The sequence below is a fragment of the Diplotaxodon limnothrissa genome, linkage group LG7, assembly GCF_057381915.1.
Source record: "Diplotaxodon limnothrissa isolate DT_005_m linkage group LG7, D_limnothrissa_male_GT1.1, whole genome shotgun sequence".
Classification (NCBI taxonomy): domain Eukaryota; kingdom Metazoa; phylum Chordata; class Actinopteri; order Cichliformes; family Cichlidae; genus Diplotaxodon; species Diplotaxodon limnothrissa.
Genome location: NC_140602.1, coordinates 5,719,103 through 5,744,962, shown reverse-complemented (window position 1 = coordinate 5,744,962; position 25,860 = coordinate 5,719,103). Strand labels below are relative to the sequence as shown.

The following is a 25,860-nucleotide window of genomic DNA, read 5'->3' as shown; positions in this document are numbered from 1 at the left end:
CGAGTTGGCTGCAGCTGTCTGACAGGCTCCACACCAGTGACAGCGTTTGACGCACGCGCATGAGCAGCCGTGGGATCCTTACGTCTCCGTGAATCCAAAGTTTGGACGTGTTTTTCGTGTTTGCACGGAGGAACGTAAAGGCGAACACACGGTAGGCTGTCGATTTTAAGTGTATACAAAATGTCAACAAGGGAGCTCTTGCGTCGTTTCCCTCATATTGCGTTCATGTCCTGCGCGTTCAGAGCGGAAATCTCCCCAGCTCGCGTACTGAGCTTGCGTACTGAGTTGTCAGAGACGAATGATGGAAGCGCTAAGGAAGGCTATAACAATAATGCATCTTAACGCACTGGTGTTCTTAGAGAGTTTGTAGAGTATTTGACTTAAAAAGATCTAGGAAAATGAATGTGAGAAACTCTGTCCAAAAAAAGTCATATTGCGCCCTCTGTTGGATAAACAGTAGCTATGCAGGTGATACTGAAAGCTGAGCTGCATCTCATAAATAAGGTTTGGGTTTTTACATATTTAGACAAGCAGACATTTGATCTTCTAAGAAATGCTCAGTGATCAGGGATTTTATTTTTTCCCTCCTTCGGCTGATACACTTTTTTGGAATTGTTGCTATGGTGATAAAAAGCAGCACCAGTCTCCATCTCACCCTGTCCATATCCTCTTCTGTCACACCAACTCTTCTTGACTTCATTCATGAATCTTCTCAGTGGTGTTCCTTATTTCTTTGTGCTTTGCAACTCAATATTCAAGTATATAGTAAATGGACTGGCACTTGTATAGTGCCTTTCTATTTAATTTGAACATGCAAAGCGGTTTATACTTCAAGTCTCACACTCATGTTCATACAGTGTTTTTTTTTATCAATAACTAAGCAATTTTATTTAACACTCACACTTTGATGGATCCAATGCCAATACTGAAGGGTACTTCGACAGGGGTACTTCCAGATTTATTTTTTTAACCTCCTAGGAACTGGCGTCCACATATGCAGACATCACATTTTGGGTTATTTAGACTAAAATACTCAATTTTGCTCTACATGGGCCTGATATCCACTTACAAGGACATTATACTGCTACTGTTCTATCAAAATTCTAAACGAATATCCTCATATGTGGCTCTTATTTTTCTTAAAAACAAAAATAAGGTAAAAAAAAAATCTGGTAATTCTTTGTTTTTACATTGGCCCCAAAATGCCCAAATATCAAAGAGAAATTAAAAATGCATGCTGTGGAAGAGTTTGGGTCTTAGGAGGTTAAGGATAAATAAGAAAAGTAATAGATGGAAATTTAATTATTTAGATCTGTGGTCAAACAATGCCTCACAATATGGCCTCTCAAAAATGTTGTGGATATATGATTCAAGGGAGGAATTTTTATATTTAATGCTTAAATGTTTATTTCTAAGCTATCTGAAAGAACAAATTAATAATTCCAGGATGCCCAAATGCAAAATGTAAAAAGAAGTTTCCAAGAGAATCCCAAAAAAGGTTTATAATGACTTTTGCAGCTGGTTAAGTCCAAGATTACATCAGTTGACATGTATTAGAAGCATACCAAAACAAAGCCTTTGTTGATGGAACATCAGAGCAGAACTTCAGCAATAGTGAGCTCTGGACAAAGTGTCAGAGATGGCAATGTTTGGCAGCAGTAAAAACACAAATTTCTTCCAGACAGAAAACTTTTCAACAACTGTGACACAATGGCAGAAACATTATAGATTGCAGTTGCTTCATTTCCTTCGGAGCTGGTCAGTAAGCAGACTCTGATGCAGTTGAGGTCAAAGCAGAAATAGTTCTTTAGACTGTAAAATAACTCTAAGCACACTAACAAATTAAAAATTAAAAATGACAAAAACAGATTATAATCCCTTTAACATGGTGCAGCTTTTTGGTAGTCTAGTCTTGGTGTTCTTCTTTATTTTTTCCCTTTTTAACTATGTGCAGGCCTACTATATAGGGCACCAGCTTTACCTTTCTACCAACAACTTTGCTGCACTCACTGCCCAAAGCAAATACGAGCATGCACTAAAATTTTCCTGGACTTGAGTAGAATAAAAACAAAGGATATTTGACATTTTTCACTGTGACATCAAAATTTCAAATCTAAATGGGCTGATCCAACAAGGAGAAGGGTGGCAGAGCATCAAGACACACCTCCTGCTGTTACCTGATGATGCATATCTCTTTATATTTTAGTTTGAATAAATAGCTCAGCAGCAGAAGCTACATTCAAACCTGTGATGGACATGGCTTTTCCACCAGGAACAACAGTAATGAGTCTGTTTAAGACAGTGCCCCAACTACTGCCAATGCTTTATCCAACAAAACAACCCATCCACCTTGTCACCTATACAAACAGTGGGTGGCTTAACATAAATTCATTATCAGCTATCAGTACACTGAGAACTGAAGAAAGCAGTTTATTTCTATCAAACATACACTTTCCCCAACATTATCTCCTCATTCCATGTATTGGATATCAGTGTGGGGCATTGAAGCTTGCCAAGAACAAACAATGAACTCGTAGATACAAGTGGCGTTCCCAGTGTGGAGCAGTGAATGGAATAACATTGTTAGTTGAGAGATATTGAGTAAAGAGCCTCTTTGACCTACAAACTTCATGGAGGAATGGAGTTTGATTTCCTGACACGTTTAAAGAAAAGTAGCTTACATGACCAGGGCAAATTTTCATTTTGAGGATGATCATAAACTAACCAGCTCAAAGATCAACAATGAAGAACTCCACCCACCTCACCATCAAGGGCAAATTCCATATTCTGCACCCCAAACACTCATTCAAAAGCTGAAATCAGAGCTCTTCCACAACGGATCTTACAATTTGACAATTTTATATAAAGATAATTTATAACTTTGCCATAAAATTCAGTTGTACACCTGTCATACTGTAATAAGCATTAAACAGCCTTATCAGCTCTAACAGGATTGCACCATGACATTATATTCAACCCCATACACTACTTAACAGCCCACATTTCACCTGTTATGGCATGGTCATGGTGTCACTGATCCCATCTCCAGCGTAATGTCTTTGCACAGGTTACCAGCTGTCATAGTTTCTGTAGAGCGGGAGTCCTCAGGGGGGCGCTGTTTTAACCACCTTTATATACGGAGGCCGCCGAAAATTGAGATATGTGACGTAGCAAAATGGGCAGTCCGTGTATACAAGTCTGCGCTCTCATTCATAAGGAGTGTTAAACGTTAGCAGTTCCTGCCGACAGCCAGCCAGAGTCACATCCTCCTCCTCACAACTGTAAGTTTTGCTCTTCCACGCTGACAACAAAGCTTTGTGCGTATTTTCTTTTTCTTAGTGCGTAGCGGCCTCTCATGACACTGTTTTCTTTCTCCGTCTCTCTTCTGTGCTCCTTTGGAATTAGTTGGGGAAAATGCAGAGCTACGTGCGCTACGGGGGGAAATATTACAGGCTAGACAAGTGAAATCCGTGACTGTCAATTTGTTGCAGTACCTTGTCGGCGTAGTGTGTGGAGCTGTGAGGTGTTTGCATGGCGTTCAGGCCATTTCCCTCACCCACTCACGCAGCTGCAGGTTTTCTGTGTGGCAGCTTGGCCTACAGAAACCAGAGATCAACTTCAATGTAAGCATCCTGCCTAAACCACTGAAACGGTCCATTGCACTCAAAGCTATTTTAACAGCAGGTCATGGGAATGCATGTCAAAGAGGCCTCTACTGCATATCTGTATGAATATAAACATTTCACCTGTCATGACTTTTCTTTCTTTCTTTGTTTTTGATATTGCTTCTCATGTTAGACTCCCCTGGTGATTCCTATGTTCTTGTTCCTAACATTTATGTCGGCAAAAGTCCAAATAAAGGCCTTTTAGTGGCCATCGCATTATAAAACGCATGTAACTGTAATGTAGAGTAACGCGGACGTGAACCTTAGAGAGCAAATTATTTGATTGCACCAGAGGACACATGTAGTGAAGGGTGTGGGTATAAATGTCACCTACCTGTGAAGGTCAGCAAAAGCTGGCTTGTGGTGTCCTTGTTGTAGGAGCGTGTTTACATTCATAAACTACAATAAAACACAATTTATAGGACCGGGAGGGTTAATTATTTGTTATTATAAATAAATAACACGTACTGTGTTTATGTCCAGGTTACACACTGGTGACCTAATTTCACTTAGAACACGTGGGAGGATATTTGATATAATTTTACAAATGTAACCGGCATATGTGGGCCTAGCTTATGAGCCTGTAAGTGTTCGGTAATGACGGTTGGTTTTATGGGGTGAGTGTGGTGTTTGCAGCCATAATGATAATGCAGACAGTAGTACAGTAACTGCATAAAGACAAGGGCTAGTTGCAATGGTTGCAAAGACCTAAATGTTTATCGCCGGTTATACGACATCCACAGCAAAGGCTATGTTTTCAGTGGCTCCTTTGTTACCACATTTGACTGTGCTGGGTGGCACAGGACGATTCTTGAGTACTGTGTTGCCAGTTTTACGCGGCATCTAAGCGGCGCTGTGCTGCGACCTTTCCCCTAGTTTCTGCAGCACAGGGTGGATCATGTGATGTTGGAAAGTAGCTGGGGGGAGGGGACTGGCTGCTGAAACGCTGCTCTGTGGATGCTGTTCCTTCAGAGGAGTGGAAGAAGCGACGTGTACTGCTTTCAGAGTGCTCTCATTGAATGAAATAAAAGTGGACCCTGTAACAAAAAAAGGAAAAAAGATAGAAATCCTTTAAAAGAAGATGGTCTTTGCAGAGAGACATCTCTTTGGAAATAAGGGCTTCATTAATTTTCTGAATCTGTAAAACCTGAATCATGCTCGTCATTTTCAGGTTTATTCCATGGTAAATTTATGACAAAGCAGATGATCTGTGTATTAGAAGAATTATTTGAGGAAGTCTTATAAATTATGTTTAAAATATAACAGAATTTGTGCACAGCTTGTCAAGTTCATTCATGTTTCTTCTAAGCCAATAAAGCATTTTTAATTCAGTTGCTTTCTGTTTGTAGCAAGAAACAATTAAATCTAAATAAAAAATATATATCCAGTGCCCTAGCAACTGGTTCTCATTTGTTCATAAAAAAGCATCATGTTAATTGTTTTCTTGGTTGCCTCATAAATATACAAACTACAATGGAGTCTTTTATAGTAAGTAAGCTGGAAGACCCACTTGTTCAAATACAATAGACCAGACATTGCTTTGGTCAAGGTTACTTCCCAGTGTTGCCTTTTACTGAGACAAGTTAGTTTCAAATTTTTCCAAAACGAATGGGTGGGGTAGATAATTATGGTAGCTGAAAAGATTTACTTTATTTATTTATGCAGCCATATCTTGACTAGGGTTGACGGTTTTAAAACAAGACAGGCCTCATGCCAAACATCAGTTATGTTGGACTACCAGTATAACCAGTTCAGAGTTCAGACATTTGTAAGGGGTCACCCACCTGTGTGTGGCCTCTGATCTCAGTTTGCAGGAGCCTGTTTAGTTAAAAACATACACATGACTTTCATTTTGTGAAGGACACTAATCCAATCACAACAGTTGCTAAAAGGGATACACAGTTTTTTATGATCCTTACCAAGCTGAGAGCAGTGCCCATTGTGAATTCTTTCTAATGCAAAAAAGTAATAATAATAATTAAAAATGATTTGTGCTTTAGTCACAATTTCTATTTTTGAAGTGGGTTTTTAAAAATATTTGTGTCGGTGCTTCCTCACATGACAGATGGATTGCTTTGTGCTTGTGCACAACTGCTCCACATTTAAAACTAGCACTAGTTTTGCCTTTAAACCTAGATTGTGTGAGTGACTGTGCAGGTGTCAGTGAAACTGCATTCAACTGTTTTAGAAGTCCAGCAGCAACCCTTTTAACCCTGTGGCTGATTCCCTGCAGATAAACAGATTACATCTAAAAATGGTAGATAATCGGCAGTGTTGGACAAATGCTTTCAAGACACTGATAGAAGCTGAGGGATAGTTCTGATATTTGGCTTACACCAATCATTCACAGCCTTGTCTAGAGATCAACACGCTGTGTTGAACCTTGTAGTGTGTAACCACTCTTGAAGTTACTATCTGTGTTTAGCTGTGTGAAGAAGAGTTTGTAGGAACAAGAATGAAGATTTGGATCAGTTGTTGATTGACATGGTCCTTAAATCTTTGGCATAAACTTTATTCAAACTCTCACTTTGCTAATATTACTGTTTGCTCTTACTGTCCTCAGTGACCCTGTACATCAGTAGCCACCATGGCAGAAGCGCACCAGGCGGTGGCCTTTCAGTTCACAGTCACCCCTGAAGGCATTGATCTACACCTGTCTCATGAGGCTCTTCGCCAAGTCTACCTCTCTGGCATCCACTCCTGGAAGAAAAGATTTGTTCGCTTCAAGGTGGGAGGCATTAAAATAACCAAAGAGCAAAGTTCAGAGGTTTTATGTATAGTAATGGCTATGCACACAACATTACAGCTCTTTTCTATTTAACATTACAAGATCCCAAGTAATTCTTTGTTGTTTATTAGGTTGCTCACACTAGAAGGTCATAGACTCTCACACAAACAGTCAGCTGTGACACTAACCTTCCTGCCCGTTCTTTGTGTCCTAGCCTTTGGCCTAGTTATCTGTTTACACACCGCCATAGTGAATGACTCAAACCCAAAGACCTGCTAGCATTTTCACACATTCCTCTTTTGTTTCATGTATGTAATTAATGATTTGTCACATGTATCCTCATGACTCATGATAACATGTTATGAAGTAATTTAATTTTATCTCCTTGGCCCTATATGACCTCTTTAATCCCCAATTTGACTTACATTTCCACAGAATGGGATAATGACTGGTGTGTACCCGGGCAGCCCAGCTGGGTTCTCCATAGTGGTTGGGTCCTACATGGCTTACAATAAATTTAAACAGCTGGATCCATCTTTGGGGCTGTTTACCAAGCTGGGTCAGCATATGCCCATCAGGTAAGCTGATCCCACGAGGTGATATCCTGGTATTATATGGCTTTTTGTACATTTTTTTTCCTATTAAAAAATAATAACTTTTATTAGTGTTTTCTAAAGTAGATTGTTTCTAAGTATAACCCTAACTACCATGCGCATTTCTTTACATAGTGGCACAATGATAAGTGAGAAAGCAGGTAAACAAATGCAGTGGGAATTAGCTAGGTGTTGTTTGGCTGGAAGCAGGTATTTTGCCAAATGCGTTGGCAATGGAGTGTGTTTGACTCATACTTAAAGATGTTACAACATTTGCAATAATGCGCATGCTTCATACAGGTCTGTGTGTTACATGAGTCTGTAAACTAGTCTGTTTGCTACACATTTTCTTCCAGCTACCTGCCACAACTGATTTTATAATTTGCCAACAATGTTGATCATGTTTAGTAATACTGTGCAACCATGTCTTGAACACGCAAAGCCTTTAATGTTTTTCTTATCCACAGTGCTCTCAAGTCAAGTCGGCTGTTCTTTGATGGTGTTTTTTTTTTTTTTTTTTTTTTTTTTTTTTTTTTTAAATTTATTGAAGAATGTCTGAAATATTAAGAGTACTGGAACCTTCTTTTTTGTTTTAGTAACAAGTACAACCTGTTGGTGTTAAAATGTTTGAAACCTTTAAGTTACAAATACAGAAAAATCTACTGCATGATCAGATCTGTCCTCATTAACCTTGGCTACACTACATAACAGCGGTTTAGGACTTTACTGCTGACAGTAAATTCATCAAAATGTTTTAGTCCTCCTATCAGAGCAAATAACATACATCATTTATCAGTCATGAGTCAGTCTGTCTTTGCTGACTTTGGACATCGCCAAGTCAGGAAGTAGCTGTGTGACAGTAATTGCCCCATGTTTTCACTACGCTGTTGTAGTGTAGTGCAGTCTTAGATTGCTCATTTGGCCAAGGTTGATAATTAATTGTTTATACAATGACTTTGAACATCATAGCACTTTACTTATTCTTCAGTTAGATTACTAACTTACAAAAACATACTTAGTCTTGTAAAGCCCTATTAAGCAAAACCATAATTTGTGTCCACTCTGCAGTTAAAATTTTAACATTATATTGTCCTTCCTCCTGTTTCGTTCTCTGTCCACAGCCGATATATGTCCACAGACAGCCAGAGGATAGTCGGAGGAATTCTAGTGGGCACGAGCCTGTGGGTTACCATAATAATGATTATGAGGACTGTCCTCAAGTCCTTGCTGTCATGGCATGGATGGATGGGAGAACGTCATGGCTCCTTGTCCTGGTCGAGTCGCATTTGGATGGTGAGATAATGTGCTCCATTGTTCCAGTCACTGAAGAGGAGCTAATTGGTAGAATGTCATAGAGATTGACCTTATTGCCTTGAATAAACAATGCTGTTTTTGCAACAGTGTTATTAAGCACTTGTGAGTGTCTTCACTGGTCATATGCTGAATAAAATGTTCTACATTAAACAGGGCTGAGGTTTTATACTATATTTTAAACATTATTATAATCATGTGTGCTTGTTTTACTTATAAGATGAGTTCTAAACAGCAGGTAATTATTGCTAAATTATAATGCTATTAAGGTTCAAAAATTAGTCACTTGCTATGACAATTAGGTCCAGGCAGAGATACAATGCAAATCTTGTGGAGGCCATACTCAAAGTGCTACTTGTGTCATCTTGTTATTTACTGCTGGTTATGTCTTTGGACTTTGCCTCGTACCTTGCTGGTTTCCAGGTGAAGCAAAACATCACTTCAAACTGCCTTATCTCTCTGCTTATCCAGGTTCTAGTGAAGGTGTTCTCTGGCCGGAAACCAATGCTGTACAGTTTCCAGAACTCTCTGCCACGACTACCTGTTCCTTCTATCAAGGACACCTGCAAAAGGGTAATTTCTTATCTGGTGTTTTTATCTACATTGATGATCATGCTGATAAAGGTGCTAGGCTTTGGACTGGCACCAAAGTTGCATTTTGAAGAGCAAAAAACTTCTAGGTTTTCATTGAGGATACCAGTTAAGATTACCCCCCCCCCCCCCCAAAAAAAAAAAAAAAACCAAACATGCAATATACTGGAACTGCATGTAAACAAAAAAGCCTTAAAGGTACTGATTTAAATTCATTTACACATTCCCTCAGGCTTTGACTCTGTGGTGCAGGGCAGTGACTGGAAAGTGATCTTCTTGCCTGTGATTGTCTGTCTGAGAAGACACTGTGTGCTCCTTTTTTTTTCCCTGCCCTTTGTGCTCTTTGTTAAGTCAGATACTCTTTGCTTCACTCTTTCTTACCTTGATTTTTCTGGTGTTTTCAGTACTTGGAGTCAGTGCGCCCACTGATGGATGATCAGCAGTTTGAACGAATGAAAGGCCTGACTCAAGACTTTGAGAAGAATCTGGGTCCGAGGCTGCAGTGGTACCTTAAACTCAAGTCCTGGTGGGCGTCCAACTATGTGAGTTCCTCTTCTCTGACTTTTCACACTGTCATGATTCTTAGGTCAGTCTTACCCTGAAAAGCAATGCATTGAAAACTTCTGTTTGTTCCCCCCCTTCTCTCTGCCTGTCACAGGTCAGTGACTGGTGGGAAGAGTATATTTACCTGAGAGGCCGTGGACCTATCATGGTGAACAGTAACTATTATGCCATGGTAAGGCAACTCCACCTCCGTTAGGTAATAGTGAGGTAGTCTCCTCATGATGGTCTGAGTGTTTGAAGGCATTTTGTGTGTGGGTTTTTATTTTTTTCCCTGACACCTGGCTAAATCCCAAAAGCTCCAATTTGAGCAGTTTTCATTTTAACGTGACCCGTTTATCACCACTTTGACCCCCAAAAGCGTGGATGGTTGTGAATTGCATACAAACCCTTTTAGCCTTTTAATTATTAACTCTTTGTGTGTGATCTTTAAGTTTTGCAGAGTAATCAGCAGTTATCTTGTGACATACTTGTTACACAATGTTGTAAAAGAAAAAAAACTGTAACGCAAACACTCGAGCAGCTTCACGGCACTATCTGCAAAACGAAACTCAACATTTGAGACTAATTTATTTATTGCTACTATATATATACTGGATAAGAACAGCACAAATAACAAAAAACTACGACCTCTGAGTTTATGATTTTGAATGAATGGAACGGACACTTTCAGTTTGTTTCTACGTGTGAACTGTCTAAAATGTAACTCAACTGTCTTCCTTTAACTTCGATTTTCATATTTGGCTTTTGAATGAGAGTATTTCTGTGCTACACACATAATCTAATTTGTAACTTAGAGTTTAATAACTTGAAATCTTTCTATGTACCCTAATGATATGCATTCTGCAACATTAACCCTCGTGTGTCCACGAGTAATAATATACTTTATTATAATTTCTCAGGGCAAGTTATAGCTGAAGTCTTGTAGTCTTGGAGTTAAAGACGTCAAGTCTTCAGAATCCTGGCAGCCAATCACCTAATTACAGCATCTGTACTTTGTGGATGGGTTGACTGGCCGCAGTGTCTGCATAAATCTAAACCTCCCATTTTTTTTACCTGGATCAGTGACAAAGTCAGGACACTGCAAATGTGTCAGTTGTGTGCAGTTGTTAATCGTAAATCTGTCACTAAAACCGGAACAAAAATGGATCCATGCTCTTGCTTACAAACCCTCTTTATACTCTATGCAAATTGTCTTTGACCAAAATAACTACAATGAATCAAAGGCCAGATTGCATTTGTATCAATTCTAGCTTTTACCTGTTGTAAGAACAACACATTATCTGAGGTTTGATTTAAGCTAGCTGCAGACTTCAAGTTCAAAGACCAATTTGCAGACTGAGTTGTACAATCTAGATCACACCTAAGATCATTTTCTTTGGATTTTCTTTTTTAAGACAATACAGTATGAATAAGCAAAGTGTAAATTGACATAAAAGACACATTTTCTCATCATCTGACATAGTAAACAACTCATCCTCTTAATTAAGTCACAACTCCAGTGTGTCCAAAAATTAAAACCACACGTGCTGCCAGATGTATAGTTTAGTGGATAACACATTCGGCTAACATCTCGAAAAGTCTGTGGTTTGAGACAAGTCGAAGCGCAAATTGCTGAAAGTGTTGGAAACGAAAGGCATCTAGTGAAAAAAAATTGTCAGATGTGTAGATTATTCTCTTGTGAGTAAGAGAGCAAGAAGGAAGGAGTTTCTATACTGTCCCTGTTCCCAGATGAACCATCTCAGTCTTTAGGCTTACATATTTGAAAGACTAATGGTGCTACAACAGGTTAAAACAAAACAGAGCTGCAAATGTTTATGGTATTGTTGTAATATTTAGAACAACATATTACTCAATAAATTAATCAGCTATCAAAAGTACAAGTGCACAGCTTTAGATAAGACGTTGGCAACTTGCTTAGTGTGATCTATCGGTGGAACTACAACAATAACAATGCCAAGAATTTAGCACAGGATTCACTGCACTACGGTACACACCTCACTCCACATTGAGTGCACCTTCAAAACTGGTCACACATTTGTGTTTACCAACGATGAACAAAGATTCAGTTAAAACAAAGCAACAATCTGACTTTTTTTAATGCACAGGTTAAATGTGCAGCTTAAGTGGTAGTTATTATGTTTCTGTTGCCTCACAAGCTGTAGGAAGATGTGAGAACTTCTTATTGATCATCTCTGTTTCTCCAGGATTTCCTGTACGTGTTCCCGACCTCCGTCCAGGCTGCCAGGGCAGGTAACGCCATTCATTCTATCATGCTGTACAGGAGAAAACTGGACAGAGCTCAGATCAAACCTGTGAGTACAGAGCTCCTCTGTTTGACATTTAATGATTTGTTGAACTATGTGAAGCGTACATAGTTGTAATATAAATTTCCTACTCATTCACACTGGCTCCATGTAAATATTTAACTCATACTTTACTGATTAATAGGTATTATCTCAGTGTGTTTTCCTTTTAAGTTTACAATGAAAAGCTGCTTATCTTTTAACGACCATTTCTTGTGTGCTTTGATGTAAGTTTGTTATCCACAGTCTCACGAATTATTATATTTATACTCTGTCACCCTCAGCTCACCGTAACTAACCATGCACTGTGCTTTCTGCTTGCTTGTTTGAAGTGCAGTTGTAATTACCAACAATGCAATATCACAGGCATTTTCTAAAAGCTTAGTAAAGAAACTAACCCACCCCAGTGCCATTTATTCCTGCATCCCCGTCAGCCCCTTGCCTTCACCAAGCTGCATGATGCCTAAGTGCAAATTCTTACACTTGCACAATAGCAAAATATGTTGTGAAAATGCCCACTTACCTTTCACCAAATCCAACTGTATGCATTTATGCAAAGACCATTGCATGAGCTAGCTCTGTTACAGACTCACACTCGATTGTCTCTGTTTTACTGTTTTGTGCCGGACGCTGCGTTAGATATACTTGCTGGCGAACAAGGTTCCTCTGTGTTCAGCTCAGTGGGAGAGAATGTTTAACACCTCCCGCATCCCCGGTGTGGAGACAGGTAAGAGGAGGGCACGTCTCCATCGTGCCCTCTCCCCCCTCTCCCCTGTGACCCTGGTCATGTTCATTGCAATAGCCTTTGGAAACCCTGATTACTATACTCGTTCTCATCAGCACAGCCCTGTGCTGTTATTGGCTTTAATACATAGGAATGTTCACATTTGTTTAGGTGATACATTATGTCACAATATTCTAAAAGCTTTCAAATTTCTCTTAAAAAATACTGTTGCATCAGGGCTTTGCTGGTGTATTTGAGATAGTAAGCCACTGGTTTCTGGACTCCGCTCATGTCTCTTTCCCTGGAAACCTTGCTTATCAAACCAATCCTCATCACTCCCAGTCTCCTGGTCATGTAGGTGTGTGTCTGCTGCGGCTCTCTCTGGGATTTTAGTAAATTAGTTTGTCATCTCTTTGTGTTTGACTCTCCCCTTTTGCTTTTCAGCTCATGCTCCTACACACTATTCCCATGTGCTCAGCCCAATACGAGCATATGTTCAACACGACTCGTGTCCCAGGTGTAGAAACAGGTAGAGTCTTTAGCTGGCGCCTCCTCTACTCCAACTGTACTTTTCCTCAGGACATTTGTCCATCAGTTTGAGTTGGAAGTCTGACCTCTATGAATTGATAATGCATGTGTGCTGCTGTGTGCACATTCTAGGACTAATTTGCATGTCACTGAAATATAGTTCATAAGTTTTAGAAGACAAACAGTCTTAGATAAATAAATAAAAGAAGTATATTTTTCATGCAAATAAAATATGCAGAATATGTATTTACTATAATACACAGTTTACGAAAGAATTATAAGAATAATGTTTTCACAGTCCTGGAAAACATTAAGTACACTGTTACTGCTGCCATAGGAATTAAAGGAGTTAGTAGTAGACAGGTGCAGTTAATCAAATGTGATTAATTTGTCATTAACAAGTGTGATCACCTGTATAAATTTAGAACTTGTTGTTTTCTTTCTGCTTGCTGGTCTGGAATATTCTGCTGTGTGTTAACACAGTCTCACAGTCTTCCCAAGAAGGGATGCCTCAGCAAATTAACCCCAAGATAAGAACGTGCAATGGTCATAGAAAGTGCAAAAAGACACAAGAGCTACATCTCAGAGTCTACTCTTAGTTTGCATGTTAAATGTTAAAATTCATGACAGTGCAGTTAGAAAATAAATATGAAAATAACTGTTTTTTTTTGCTGTGTCAGGACCCAAAGAGAGCTATACATTAATAAAAAATCCTGCAAACTGCAATTAACTAAAACAATGCTGTCAAAAACAGTGGGATGTATTCATTTGTTTTAAAGTACATGACTTTACCTGTTTTTAAAATGACTTAATTGGAAACTTTATAAAAAAATGGATCAGATTACATTGTTCTGGCCTTGTAGATTGAATTTCTGTAATACATAAAATTATTCTTTTTAAACGTAATTTAAGAAGTAAAGTAAAGCAGTGAAAATCAGCAAGTGTTTACTTTGATTCATTCCAAACTTTTTGAGGTGCCGTGTTTACAGGCACAATGACGTGCACGCAACTACTACAAAAAATATAAGCTTCTTAGAAGAGGTAAAAATCCTCTAATCAAGATTACGAGCAGTTAAGTTTAAAAACTCAAACCTGAAAGACTCGAGGCCAAGACAATAATAAATGTACAATAATAATAAATTGTGTTGCTTAGCAGCCACATGGGACCCAGCAGAAGGTATTTAACGCTACCTTTTTAGACTGAAGGCATTTAAAAAATAGAAAAATGTAGTGTGCTTTTAAAAATAAATTTAATAAAATAAGTTGTATTCAGTGTCTTTGTAAGCAGAAAGATCTGAGTTGCTGCAGTGATTAGAACGGCTTTCCAATTCAGCCCTGTGGTATACTGGGCCCAGAATACTCATACTGATGGAGGTCCTTACTATAAGAAACTACAGTAGGCTAAATATTATTATTTGGCTTGTTCTTGGTGTAAGTATTTGTTTCCCTTTATCCTACCAGTACCAAGTACATTGCTTGTTTGAGTGCTCAAGCTCCAAATTTGTAGTAAAATAACACAGTAGCAATGAGATTATGCAAGTAAAGCTTTGAAACTGGCTTCCCACATTTGTTCACATTGTTGTTCAAACAAGCATTGTGTTCCCAACTACATTCTTGTTCCCAGTCCTTCCCTTTTTCATCCCACTTGCTGCACTCCTCATTTCAACCCGCCTTAGTTTTTGTATTGTGTAAATGAATTATGTTTTTCTTTTAAAAGAAAACTGGATATCACATCTTTTTACTTCTGGGGCAAATTACTGTTCACTAACATCTGTATTGCTACCAGAAATAAAATAATGCAACATCCACTTGATATTTGATATTTCTATAGTTATTTCTCCTTTTTCACAAAGATGTTGGCATTAAACAACATGCATTTCTGATTATACACACAAGTCACCCACATGATGTGTGGTATGCAAGTTCTTTTATTTAAAAAGAAAAAACACAACACATGTACAAATATAAATATACCCTTCTCCCCCACAACCACAGATTTTCTTCATCTGTCTTTCTTGTTTTCCTGTTTTCTCTCTTCCTGTCATTGTTCTTTCTCCACTAGACACCCTTCAGCACGTGAATGAGAGCAAACACATAGTTGTGTACCATAAGGGACGTTACTTCAAGGTGTGGATGTTTTATGATGGCCGGCTGCTGTTGCCACGGGAGATCGAGCAGCAGATGGAGAGGATCTTGGCAGACAAGTCGGAGCCCTTGCCAGGAGAGGAGAGACTAGCAGCACTCACTGCAGGGGATAGGTGGGTATCATTGCAGAATAAGCTGGAGCCAGGATTGATGAGGCCACACAATTTTACTTTTTAATCTGTAGCATGACAGGAAGTACAGCAATGTAGGCAATGCGTGGACATTTACAGTGGTCATAGGCTGAATCAGTGAGTTTGGTATTCTTCAAAAACTCCTGGTAGAACTTAAACTTTATTTTGAAAGATATATTTTAAGAAATTAAAAATGTGATTGCAAATTGCTATTTGAAATAAAGAAAATAAACCTGAAATCAAAGAGACATCAAAGTCATGTTAAAATAGGCTAATAATATGGGCCTGGGCATGTATCATATTTCAAGCATGGCAACAAGATTAACCACTAACTTGTTTTGTTTGAAGTGCAGCTGTAATTAAAAAGCAATTTAATTAAAAGCGATTTCACAAGCATTTTCTAAAAGCTTAGTAAAATACATTTTTACGGAGTAATAAAGAGTGTGGTATTGACGGCTCACAGTTTTCTCATACTGACAAAGAAAAATGTACGCGTATTTATGTAAAATGACACTTAGCTCCAGCTTTTATATGCTTTCTGTTAGAAAGATTAAAAGAACATATTTTACACTCATGCAGTTATGTCTATGCTTTACTTTTTGAACATATTTTTTGTTTTTACCTTGTTAGGACACCGTGGGCAAAGGCCCGTGAGATGTTCTTCAGCCGTGGAAAGAACAAGCAGTCTCTGGATGCTGTAGAAAAGGCAGCCTTCTTCCTCACCCTCGATGATACAGAGCAGCGCTACGATGCAAAAAACCCAGTCAAGTCTCTGGACATTTATGCCAAGTCCCTGCTCCATGGAAAATGCTACGACAGGTGGAGATAAACTTTATAGATTTTATGGCCAATTTTCAGTAGGTTTGTGGCATTAACCTGTTTGCAAATTAACCTAATAATATTTTGTAACCCTTCAGGTGGTTTGATAAGTCCTTTAATGTGATAGTTTACAAGAATGGTACGATGGGACTGAATGCAGAGCATTCCTGGGCAGATGCTCCGATTGTTGGCCATCTGTGGGAGGTAAGTCACTGGTTTTGTGGAAAAAAGTAAATACGGTATCTCGTAATATCACAAGAAATATTATATAGTTAAAGCCGTAAATATTTAGGCACAAGTTTTGTCATTTTAACTCTGCACCACTACAGATCAAAAGAATCAGAGCAAAAACTTTAAAAGTAACCAAACCAACAGTCTGATGCATTCATGTCTTAGTAAATGAGTAATTTACTGGTGAGCAACACCAAAACACCTGGACGACTACTAAAGACAACCAGTACAGCCAAGTCAGGAGGTAGACGTGTTATTGTTAAAATTGTTAAAATCTACCATCTAAAGATGCCTTCATGAAGGTAAATGCAGAGGATTTGCAAAAAGTGCACTTGTTATACTTAAGAACAAGGTCAAGTTATACTTGTACGTCATAAAACATCTAAAGGACCTGCACATTTCTGGAAAAAAAATGTAGACAGATGAAACCGAGCTTAACTTGTACCAGAATGATGGGAAGAATGGGAAGTATGGAGAAAGAGAGAAACAGGTTATGATGGACATGTATGGCAGCCAGTGGAACAGGGTTACCTGACTGCTGAATTCAGCATGCCCAGGATACCTTTCTGTTATCTGGATTCACTTACTCTAAGCCTTGGCAATCAGGATAAGCATTCACATGAAGCTGGTTATCAGCTTGTGGTGCTGCTGGCAGCATCTAACCAATCTAAGAGTCATCATATGATTATTCTTCTACAGAAAATGATCCCTATGAGTGTCACCTACAAACTTACTACAATAGCTGCAATTCCAGTAGTGTAAAAGAGACTTGGCAGCAGATTAGAATGAAGCAGAAGAACATTTTCTAAATCAACAGATTAATGCATGGACATTCCTGTGACAATGTGACGCACAGTTTGTGCTTTGTTCAGAAGTTTTATTAAGACTTCACAAGCTGCATATATATAATATATATCCCCAGCAGAGAATCTATATCACACTTAAACATGCTGTGAATAAAAGAATAAGTGCTTCCAGATGACGGAGTCTCTGCAGACTGCAGTGACGTTTGGCAGTAAAGTTTGAATATGAAAACAAAATTCAAACATAGGCTTAGTTTACATGCAAATTTGATATGTCCCTTTTTAGGATCATATGTTATAGAAAAACAAATTACTATTGCAAAACTGTGGCCAACAAAGCTGCTTCTGAATTTATTACTGATGCTCATCAGGGAAACAGACTTTAGACACTACTGAAACACTTTAGACCCTCCTACACTCCCCGCACTGTCCAAGAGACTTCTAGGAATGGTGACGCTATTTTCTGGAGAAAATTGTTCAGTAGGTGGTGATTTCATACCTGCTGGTCTGGAACAGTTCACAGCATAAGTTACCATGGCAATATACCCTGCAAGAAGTGAACTACCGTAGATCTCAGGCCGTAGATCTCAACTTAATAGAGCGTGCTTTTAAGCATGCAAGCCGCATCTGAAGGTTACTGCTGCAGTAAATGCCTAACACAGCATCTTAAGTGACTCAGTAACTCATTCAGTTATTTACTGATTTTTTTTTTTTTTAATCCAAGTGTTAAAAAGGATTTTTAATTTAAAATTAGTGTACGTGGTGGTGTACAGAAGCAAAATTGCAAGAAGACATTGCAAGAAAAACAGCAGAAACTTTTGAGTGAGATGAGTTAAAGTGTTGACTCTCTTGCAGCATGTACTTTCCATGGATCCAAAGCTGGGATACACTGAAGATGGTCACTGTGTTGGGAAGCCCCATCCTAACCTGCCCGGCCCTCAAAGGCTGCAGTGGACCATCCCTGCTGAGGTAGAAAATCTTTTACTTTACACCATAATTTTATATTAGCAGAACTTGGATTCCCTCTTGTGGAAGCATAAGCTAAGTACACCAGAGTGGATGTAATTAACTATATAGATGTTTGTTTATTGGATGTTATTTTTTGGATTTAAATCGCTTCTAAAACTAATCTAATAATTTAATCATCTTGACGTTTCTTCATAAAATGCATATATATAAATAGATATTTATTCCTCTAGTGCCAGGAGGCCATCGAGAGTTCTTTGACAGTAGCCAAAGCTCTGGCAGATGACGTGGACTGTCACATTATCCCCTTCACTGACTTTGGAAAGGGGCTGATTAAGAAATGCCGCACCAGTCCTGATGCCTTCATCCAGATTGCCCTGCAGCTGGCCCATTACAGAGTAAGTTCCCGCATCCTACCATTTTTTTTTCCTGTTCATATCCTTATCTGAAATAAGTTTTTTTATATATATATATATTATAAAATCAATCTCATATTTAAAAGTGTAGATGTAACTTCTCAGAAGCCAGCGCTTTCCAGCCGCATGCAATTAAATTAAGTTCCAGCAGAGGGCAGTCACAACTAGCTGGCCAGCATAGATTTGTAGGCAGTCAAGCAGTGTTTAGTGGATTTAATAGCGAATTAAAACTTTTATTTTTAATTATTCATGTTGCACTTTAATTAATAATATGACACAAAACATTGGTGTTGCACGTTAGTTGTGGTATGTTTCTTAATTTGTCACACCATTTTAATTAATAGCTAATAATAATACATAAACCTCCTAAAAGCCACAGGCCTTTGTAATCATTTCTACTGTTAATGCATAAAAAAATATATTTACATAAAATGTTTTCTCTTTTTAATCGTGATTTAATTAAATGTAATTCTACTCTCTCAACAGGACAAAGGGAAGTTTTGCCTGACTTATGAAGCCTCCATGACTCGTATGTTCAGGGAAGGTCGAACAGAAACGGTGCGCTCCTGCACCGTGGAGACTTGTGCCTTTGTTCGTGCCATGGTCGGAGATGAGACAGTAAGTCCCCTCCTTTCATTTATGTGCTACCGATTTTTTTTACTTATTGTTTTTTCACTTTATTATTGTTATTGTGTTATTAAACTATTTGTCATATTTCACTTCTATTCCTTTCGTATTTCTTTCTACAGAGAGAAGAGCGTCTCAGGTTGCTCAAGCTGGCGGCAGAAAAACACCAAAGCTTGTACCGTTTGGCAATGACAGGACAGGGCATCGATCGCCACCTTTTCTGCCTCTATGTGGTTTCCAAATACCTCGGAGAGGATTCACCCTTCCTGAAGGAGGTATGAGCTTCTTTTCACAAGTTTTGTGTGTTACAGGTACTCGAATAATGCCCATAATTGCTCTTATAAACTTTTTCATACATAGAAAAAAGTTACGAGCGAACGACCAATACAATAATGTGTCTTAATCTGTGGATTTCATAAATCTTTACATTTAGGTCCTGTCTGAGCCATGGAAGCTGTCCACCAGCCAGACTCCTCTGCAGCAGGTTGAGCTGTTCGATCTGGTCAGACACCCAGAATATGTGTCCTCTGGAGGTGGTTTTGGTCCAGTAAGTTGTCCATCAGCTTTCACAGTGTCTTTAACAGCTGTTTGTGTTAGTTTTCCTGCAACAAAACACATAAGGTTGTATAATCCTTAAATTAGAAAAAAAGTTGAAATATTAAAGCAATAAAAATGTATTACTGTGTATGGGATAAGCTCAGAGTCTACTCTCTCGCTTTCTTTGCCCACAAGGTGGCTGATGATGGTTATGGCATCTCCTACATCATTCTTGGTGAGAACCACATCAACTTCCACATCTCCAGCAAACACTCAAGCCCAGAAACTGTAAGTTCACTAATTTTCCATTTTTTTTTCTTCTTTAATGGCCATTTTAAATGAAAAAGCTTACTGGAATCTTCTGCATTTCTTTCTTCTTTTGTTTTTTTAGGACTCGCATCGTTTTGGGACCAACATCAGACAGGCCATGCTGGACATCCTGGGTCTCTTTGAGCTCAACAACAAAGCTTCCAAGTGATGGCTGTCTTTGCTGGTGGAAGGCTATGAGTAACATATATTCAAAAAAAGGTTGTATAGAGTCACTTGTTGGTTTAGAGGTTATATTTATGTTAATTGATGTTACAAAAATAAGGATGATTGAAAGGAAGCATTATCGTTAATACGTTTGCAAGGCACTTATGTAAGCTGTATATTTAGGCGTAGCGAGTAACCGGTGGTGTTGGGTACAGGTAATGCACAGATCAAAGTTGGTTTTGGTTTTTTTTCACAAGACTGTACATACCGGTGCCTTACTGACCCACTAATGTAAAAAGGGCAGAAAGGGCGTCTGAGATCAAATCTGCATTAACATATTTCAGCTAAAGGCTTGTTCAGTGGCATCATCAAATACTTGAATTGCATTTTAAGTTGCATGATGGTGCAATATCTTTATTTCTGTTCCCATCCAATGCGTTAGCTTTGTCCTTAAGTTTCTTTAATGTCTTGCAGTTGCAGCTCCTGAAGCACTGACCAAAGCAGCAAACTTGATGTTGAATTTCATTAAATTTGCATGCTGTGTGTGCTCTCCATTATTTCATAAAGTGAGGTTTAAAGAGAGGATGATTCTGAACGTTTAGCAGCTATACCCAGTAATTTCACACAGACAGGAGTAAAGTAAGGTGTCTGTGATTGCAAAAGTTATAAACATTCAGCTTGGATCAGAGTAGCGAGCCTTACATCACTGTAATGTTGAATATCAACACGTTGCTACTGTCTTTTCTTATTCCAAGTGCACAGCCAGTGTTTTTGTTCAGGTTTGGCGTCTATGACTCTTATTAAGTGGCGACAAAGGCACATGATTTTTTCTTGTTCGTTGTTTTCATACTCAGGTTTTGCTAACTTGGCCTAGTGTCCTAGGGTGCTGGCTACAACACTGAAAACGAGTGCTTTTGCTAACATGTAAATGTGCAACACTAGACGTTGAAATGCAGTACAATGCCAATGTGATTCCAGTGAGATGGTAGATAGCATAGCGTGAAGTTTGCTGTTGAAGTGAGAGTTCGTAAGACAGGGAGGTGTGCGTCTGGATTGAATCTGACAGCGTGAGGTCAACAGTGACTTTACTTCTTTTGTGAGGGGTTGAGGGGGGGAAATCGCCAATTAACTGTACTTTAGCTCTGTTGCGCACTCCATCTCTGACCCTATCGTTCAAACCTAGGAACTCCAGACTACCCGTACAGCCTTTTGTCACCTCAAAAAAAATTCTGTAAACTTTTATGAGCAATCGGATTGTTGGTTATATCAAAGCAGTGTTGCAGCTGTTGTTTTTAAGTCAAGAAAATCACATGGTCGGTTTTTTGGTCTTATCAGTAAAGTTGGATATCATTTCTTCTCTTCAGCTATTTTTTAAGAAATGCATGTTTCTAGTCATGTATAGGAATGCATTTTTTAAATAATGTATATGTTGTCAGTCCATCATATTTATTTTTTCAGGTTTTAGCTTCTGTATTTTAACACATCTTGGTTATTTGACAGCGGATCGTCACAAATGATGACCCCTAAGTTAAGGTTTTGCTGGTTTAAGAAAAAACATGGACAAAATGCTTCCTTTTCTTTTGTCATGACAGTTTTGTTATCCCAGACTAGTTTTATCTAGACCTCATGTTTACACTGCTGCATGTTTTTGAAGATGAAGCTGTATATGTTTGCCTTTAATTTAAAGAATTGTTAAAAGACAAGCAGCTGATATACCAAATTATGTTTGAACAATAAAGTAAATGTCAGATGGCTGCATCACCTCTGAGGTGTCCCTTTTTGCTTATTACGCTTAATACATATCTCTCCAAAGAAAAGCATTTTACTCACCACACAGCCACTGTGGAGGCTGCGAAACAGTCATTGGAATTGTTCGATTTATGGCCAAAGACATGGCATCAGTTTTTAGAATCAAGTAAAATAAAGACTAATAATCTTTGTGTATTTATTCCTCAGCATAATTTAGCTTTAAGGAGTTTTTGGAGTAGATTTGCTCATTTTAGTTTAGCTTTTATTTCAGTATTTAGTCTTTTTGTAGTGTGAGTGCTATTGTTGGTTGCTCTCTGAAGTTGTGTGTAATTTACTCAGCTACATACGGTCACGGGTCACTTTATTCAGTATACCTGTTCCAGTACTACTTATTAATGAAACTAATGAATCTAGAGGCTTAGTGTGGCACAAAGCATCTTATCTAAAGAATGTTTACTGCATGATCACAGTAAATCGAATTGAAAAGCACATTCAAATGTAGGCCAATTTTTAGCAAGTATTTTTTTTTTTCCCCCACTCAGGTGGGAAAAATACTTTCTATATTTTTAAATTTCTATATTAAAATTCTGAGCATATTTGATACAGTGTATCAATATTTACTGTTATTACTGTAACAGCGCTAATGTTTTAATTCTCCCATTAGACAGCACTAAAACATAGCAGTACTTTGAGGTAAACCCTGTACACATTCATAAAGGTTTTACTTACTTGTCTTCTATACTGGACATCATACACCACTAGTAGTGCAGGAAAAATGTGTATTCCTCAGCTGGTTGGTGAGGTCGGTTCCTGGAAGTTGCTGGAACGAGGAAACCGGTCACAGAAAGAGCAGTGCATCAAAGCTACTACTACTAATTAAAAAATAGTTATCATATTCAGGGATTTCCAAAAGTTATTGTGTTTTATCCTCCAGCGACCATGGATAAATAAAGTCATAAAAGTGTATGTGTTCCTAAAGTGATATATTTGTAACCTATTTCAAAATCCCCCTAAGCCCAAAGGTCATGTACTTTGCACCATGACGATTGTTTATCCCTTGTTTGCATTTTACTTTAACTGCAACCGTCTCACCCCCATCTGCATCTAAAGGTCATAGCTATGTTCATCAGCTTTTCTTAGTTCTGACAATTTGTAAACCTCTTGAAACTGGTCTGGTGTGAAAATGAGATCTTTCCTTCCTTAGCTTAGTGTTTACTTAATAAAAAGGAAGCTGGGTGATGGCATTAGCCTGCCATCTGGACAGGTGGTTGAGCTCAAGTGGATGGCACCCAGGAATCAGTTCCGTCTCTGAGGGTATTAATAAGTCCCTCCACTAAGGCTGTTCAGGGTGCATTCAACAATTAACCTAAATTAAATTGAAGACAGTTAAAGGCATTGCATGGTGACAGATTTCCAAAGAGGGGCAGGCAAGAAGGCATTACACATGACGGTTTTCTTTCTCTGTGCACCTGCCTTAAAAAAAAAAAAGATTTCGCTTTCAAAGCCACTTCTTTGTCTTTTTCAAAAGTGTTTTTTAAAAGCATAAAGTCTGTGCAGACTTCCTGTGCATAAAGGAACATCTGATTAGTATTCTAACAAATGAAAGAAGGACTTTCTTCTCTGCTCAAAATACAAGACCCTCACTCAATCAATTACAAAACCATGAAGCTTTAACCGCTGGCTTACCTAATTGGCAAGATGGAAAAGCCATTCACTCGGGAACAGACACTGACACCTAAAACCTTGACTTGCACTTTCTAAAAGTAGACTTTGAGAAAGATCTGTGGCCTCTGCTTGTCACCATGTGCCACTTGCGCCAAAACACCCTCAAAGAAAAGAGGGGAGCCAGCGTTGCCTATCCTGTTTTATAAGCTATTTATGCATGCAGGGGTAGAGATGATTCCATTTTGTCTGGCGGTAATCACTGGCAGTTGTTAACAGTAGAGAATAACATTGTTCTAATTGCTGCTACCGTATGTAGATCATTCGTGTCATTCATGATTTGGGTTTTTGGCAGGACAATTTGTTTTTCCTGCACTGCTCAACAACTTACATAAGGCTTGGTTATGCCCCAAACTAATTGGGTTGAATGTTAAATGTTGATTCACTGACCAAGGAAAAATATAATAATTGGACCTCCTGCTAAATGTTAGTTTAAGGGTGGATGTCTTTGACCACAGGATTTCTGGCAGGATCTGTACTATTGTTCTGTGAATTAGCATTAAACTGGAACTGACGGTGGGAAATCCACTGTTTAGAATGACGGATCAATATTGAACATATATGAAATTGATTTATTGTACACACAACTTGAATTCTTGAAACAACTGTCTAGTAACTGAAAATAAGGAACTTTATATTAAAGTTCCTTTAAGGTTTAGCAAAGAAATTAACTCTGTAACCTCTGCTGTCCCTTGGAGGAGAGTCTTCTCAAGTCTCTAACACTGCATCTTCATCACCTCACAAACCATGGAGCCATACTAAAACGTCTTGTGAATTTTAATCTGGCTGAGAACTGCACCCAGACTTTAAAAAGTGCCACATGAATCTGAGTGTTTAAAGTGCGGGTGTAAACGGAGATGGTGAGTTCGGTGGCCGGCTTGGAGGGACTCTGAATGTCTCCATTCAGCTGCACCTGTCTAACTGCACTAAAGGAGCCGGGACTGGGGCCCCAAGGTGGAGCTCAGCCAAGTGGCAGCAAGAGAGGAAGGTAAGGAAACGGAGCTCAGCGGAGGCTGGGCTGAATGTGAGTCCCCTGAGAATCTCTTCCACCGCCTACTCGCCAAGGTTATAAATAACTTTTATTAGGTTTACGTGGAATTAGCGCAGATGTTATTTGTCAGTATCTGCTCACAGATATAGACATAGACCTGCTGGCATGGGGAGAAGAAAGAGGGTAAAGGGTTAATATCAGGGCTTAGCATAAGATTACATGTGTGCAAGATGACAAGGATATTTGTTAAAAATAATACATTTGAATTCTGAAATTAAAAATGTGTTCATTTTACATATTTATTATTGTTATGTTTAATTGTGGTTTTGAAGCATGCCCCAGTATCCCTGGCATGTAAACAAACAAAAAACAATCTATTGACCACTATCCTAAAATGATGTTGTTTTATCTTTTGTTTCAAAACAGCCCTGACCTATTGAGGCATGGTGTCCACTTGACCCTTGGAGTTGATGTGCGTGGTATCTTGTATCTTGCACCTTTAAGCCCTGTAAGTTGCGATTTGGGGCCTCCATAGATTGGACTTGTTTGTCCAGCCATTGGGTTGAACTATAGGAAATCTGGGTCACAAAGTCATTGTTGTGATCTTCAAACCATTCTTGAACCATTTTTGCTTTGTGTCAGGGTGCATTATCCTGCTGAAAGAAGAATGCAATATCGTTTCCATGAAAGGTTGTAATCAAAGTCTGCAACGATGCTGAGGTAGGTGGAACGTGTCAAAGTAACATCCACATAGATGCCATGACGCAAGGTTTTCTAGAAGAGTATCACACTGCCACAGTTTCCATAGTGCATCCTGGTGCCGTGTATCGCCCAGGTATGCAATGCACCCATAACTGGCTGATCATGTGATGCAACTCCTACATGAACCCTACCAAAGCATTTCATAATGTGATTTGTTAGTCCACACCCCCTTATTCCATTGCTTTGGGTCCAGTTGATGCTCACATTGTAGGTGTTTTCGGCAGTGGACAGGGGTCAGTATGGGCTCCATGTCCACTTACCTGTCACTAGTTCACTGCTGTTGCTTCCTTGGACCACTTTTCATAGATACTAATCACTACAGACCAGGAACACCCCAGAAGCACTGCAATTTTACATCACAAGTTGGACAAGTCTTCCTGCTTCTTCTTTGAGGACAAATTGTTCACTTGCTTCCTAATATATCCCTAACAGGTGCCATGATGAAGAGACAATCAGTGTTATTAACTTCACCTGTTAGTA

At 38.8% G+C, this 25,860-nt stretch overlaps 1 protein-coding gene across 2 annotated transcripts; it reads left to right on the top strand.

The window, feature by feature from the left end:
- The first annotated feature begins 23 nt into the window (after positions 1–23).
- cpt1ab (carnitine palmitoyltransferase 1Ab (liver)) lies at positions 24–21,905 on the top strand. 2 transcript variants are annotated; one of them, XM_085359059.1, is made up of 19 exons: positions 24–151; positions 6,229–6,393; positions 6,829–6,971; positions 8,108–8,279; positions 8,769–8,870; positions 9,293–9,430; positions 9,547–9,624; positions 11,657–11,764; positions 12,924–13,008; positions 15,070–15,265; positions 15,914–16,102; positions 16,201–16,306; positions 17,992–18,105; positions 18,336–18,500; positions 19,005–19,136; positions 19,268–19,420; positions 19,579–19,692; positions 19,878–19,970; positions 20,074–21,905. In XM_085359059.1, the coding sequence occupies exons 2-19, from the start codon at positions 6,253–6,255 to the stop codon at positions 20,158–20,160; spliced, it is 2,316 nt and encodes a 771-aa protein (XP_085215185.1). In that variant the 5' UTR covers positions 24–151; positions 6,229–6,252; the 3' UTR covers positions 20,161–21,905. The 2 variants fall into 2 exon arrangements, with proteins under 2 accessions (XP_085215185.1, XP_085215184.1); XM_085359058.1 differs by lacking the exon at positions 24–151 and adding an exon at positions 3,222–3,281.
- The last annotated feature ends 3,955 nt before the right edge of the window (positions 21,906–25,860 follow it).

Bases quoted from the DNA above. Each gene is read 5' to 3' on its own strand.
- cpt1ab (XM_085359059.1), top strand. From the start codon at position 6,253: ATGGCAGAAGCGCACCAGGCGGTGGCCTTTCAGTTCACAGTCACCCCT. The intron at 18,106-18,335 runs GTAGAAAATCTT...TTATTCCTCTAG, and splicing joins AGTGGACCATCCCTGCTGAG to TGCCAGGAGGCCATCGAGAG. The intron at 19,421-19,578 runs GTATGAGCTTCT...CTTTACATTTAG, and splicing joins ATTCACCCTTCCTGAAGGAG to GTCCTGTCTGAGCCATGGAA.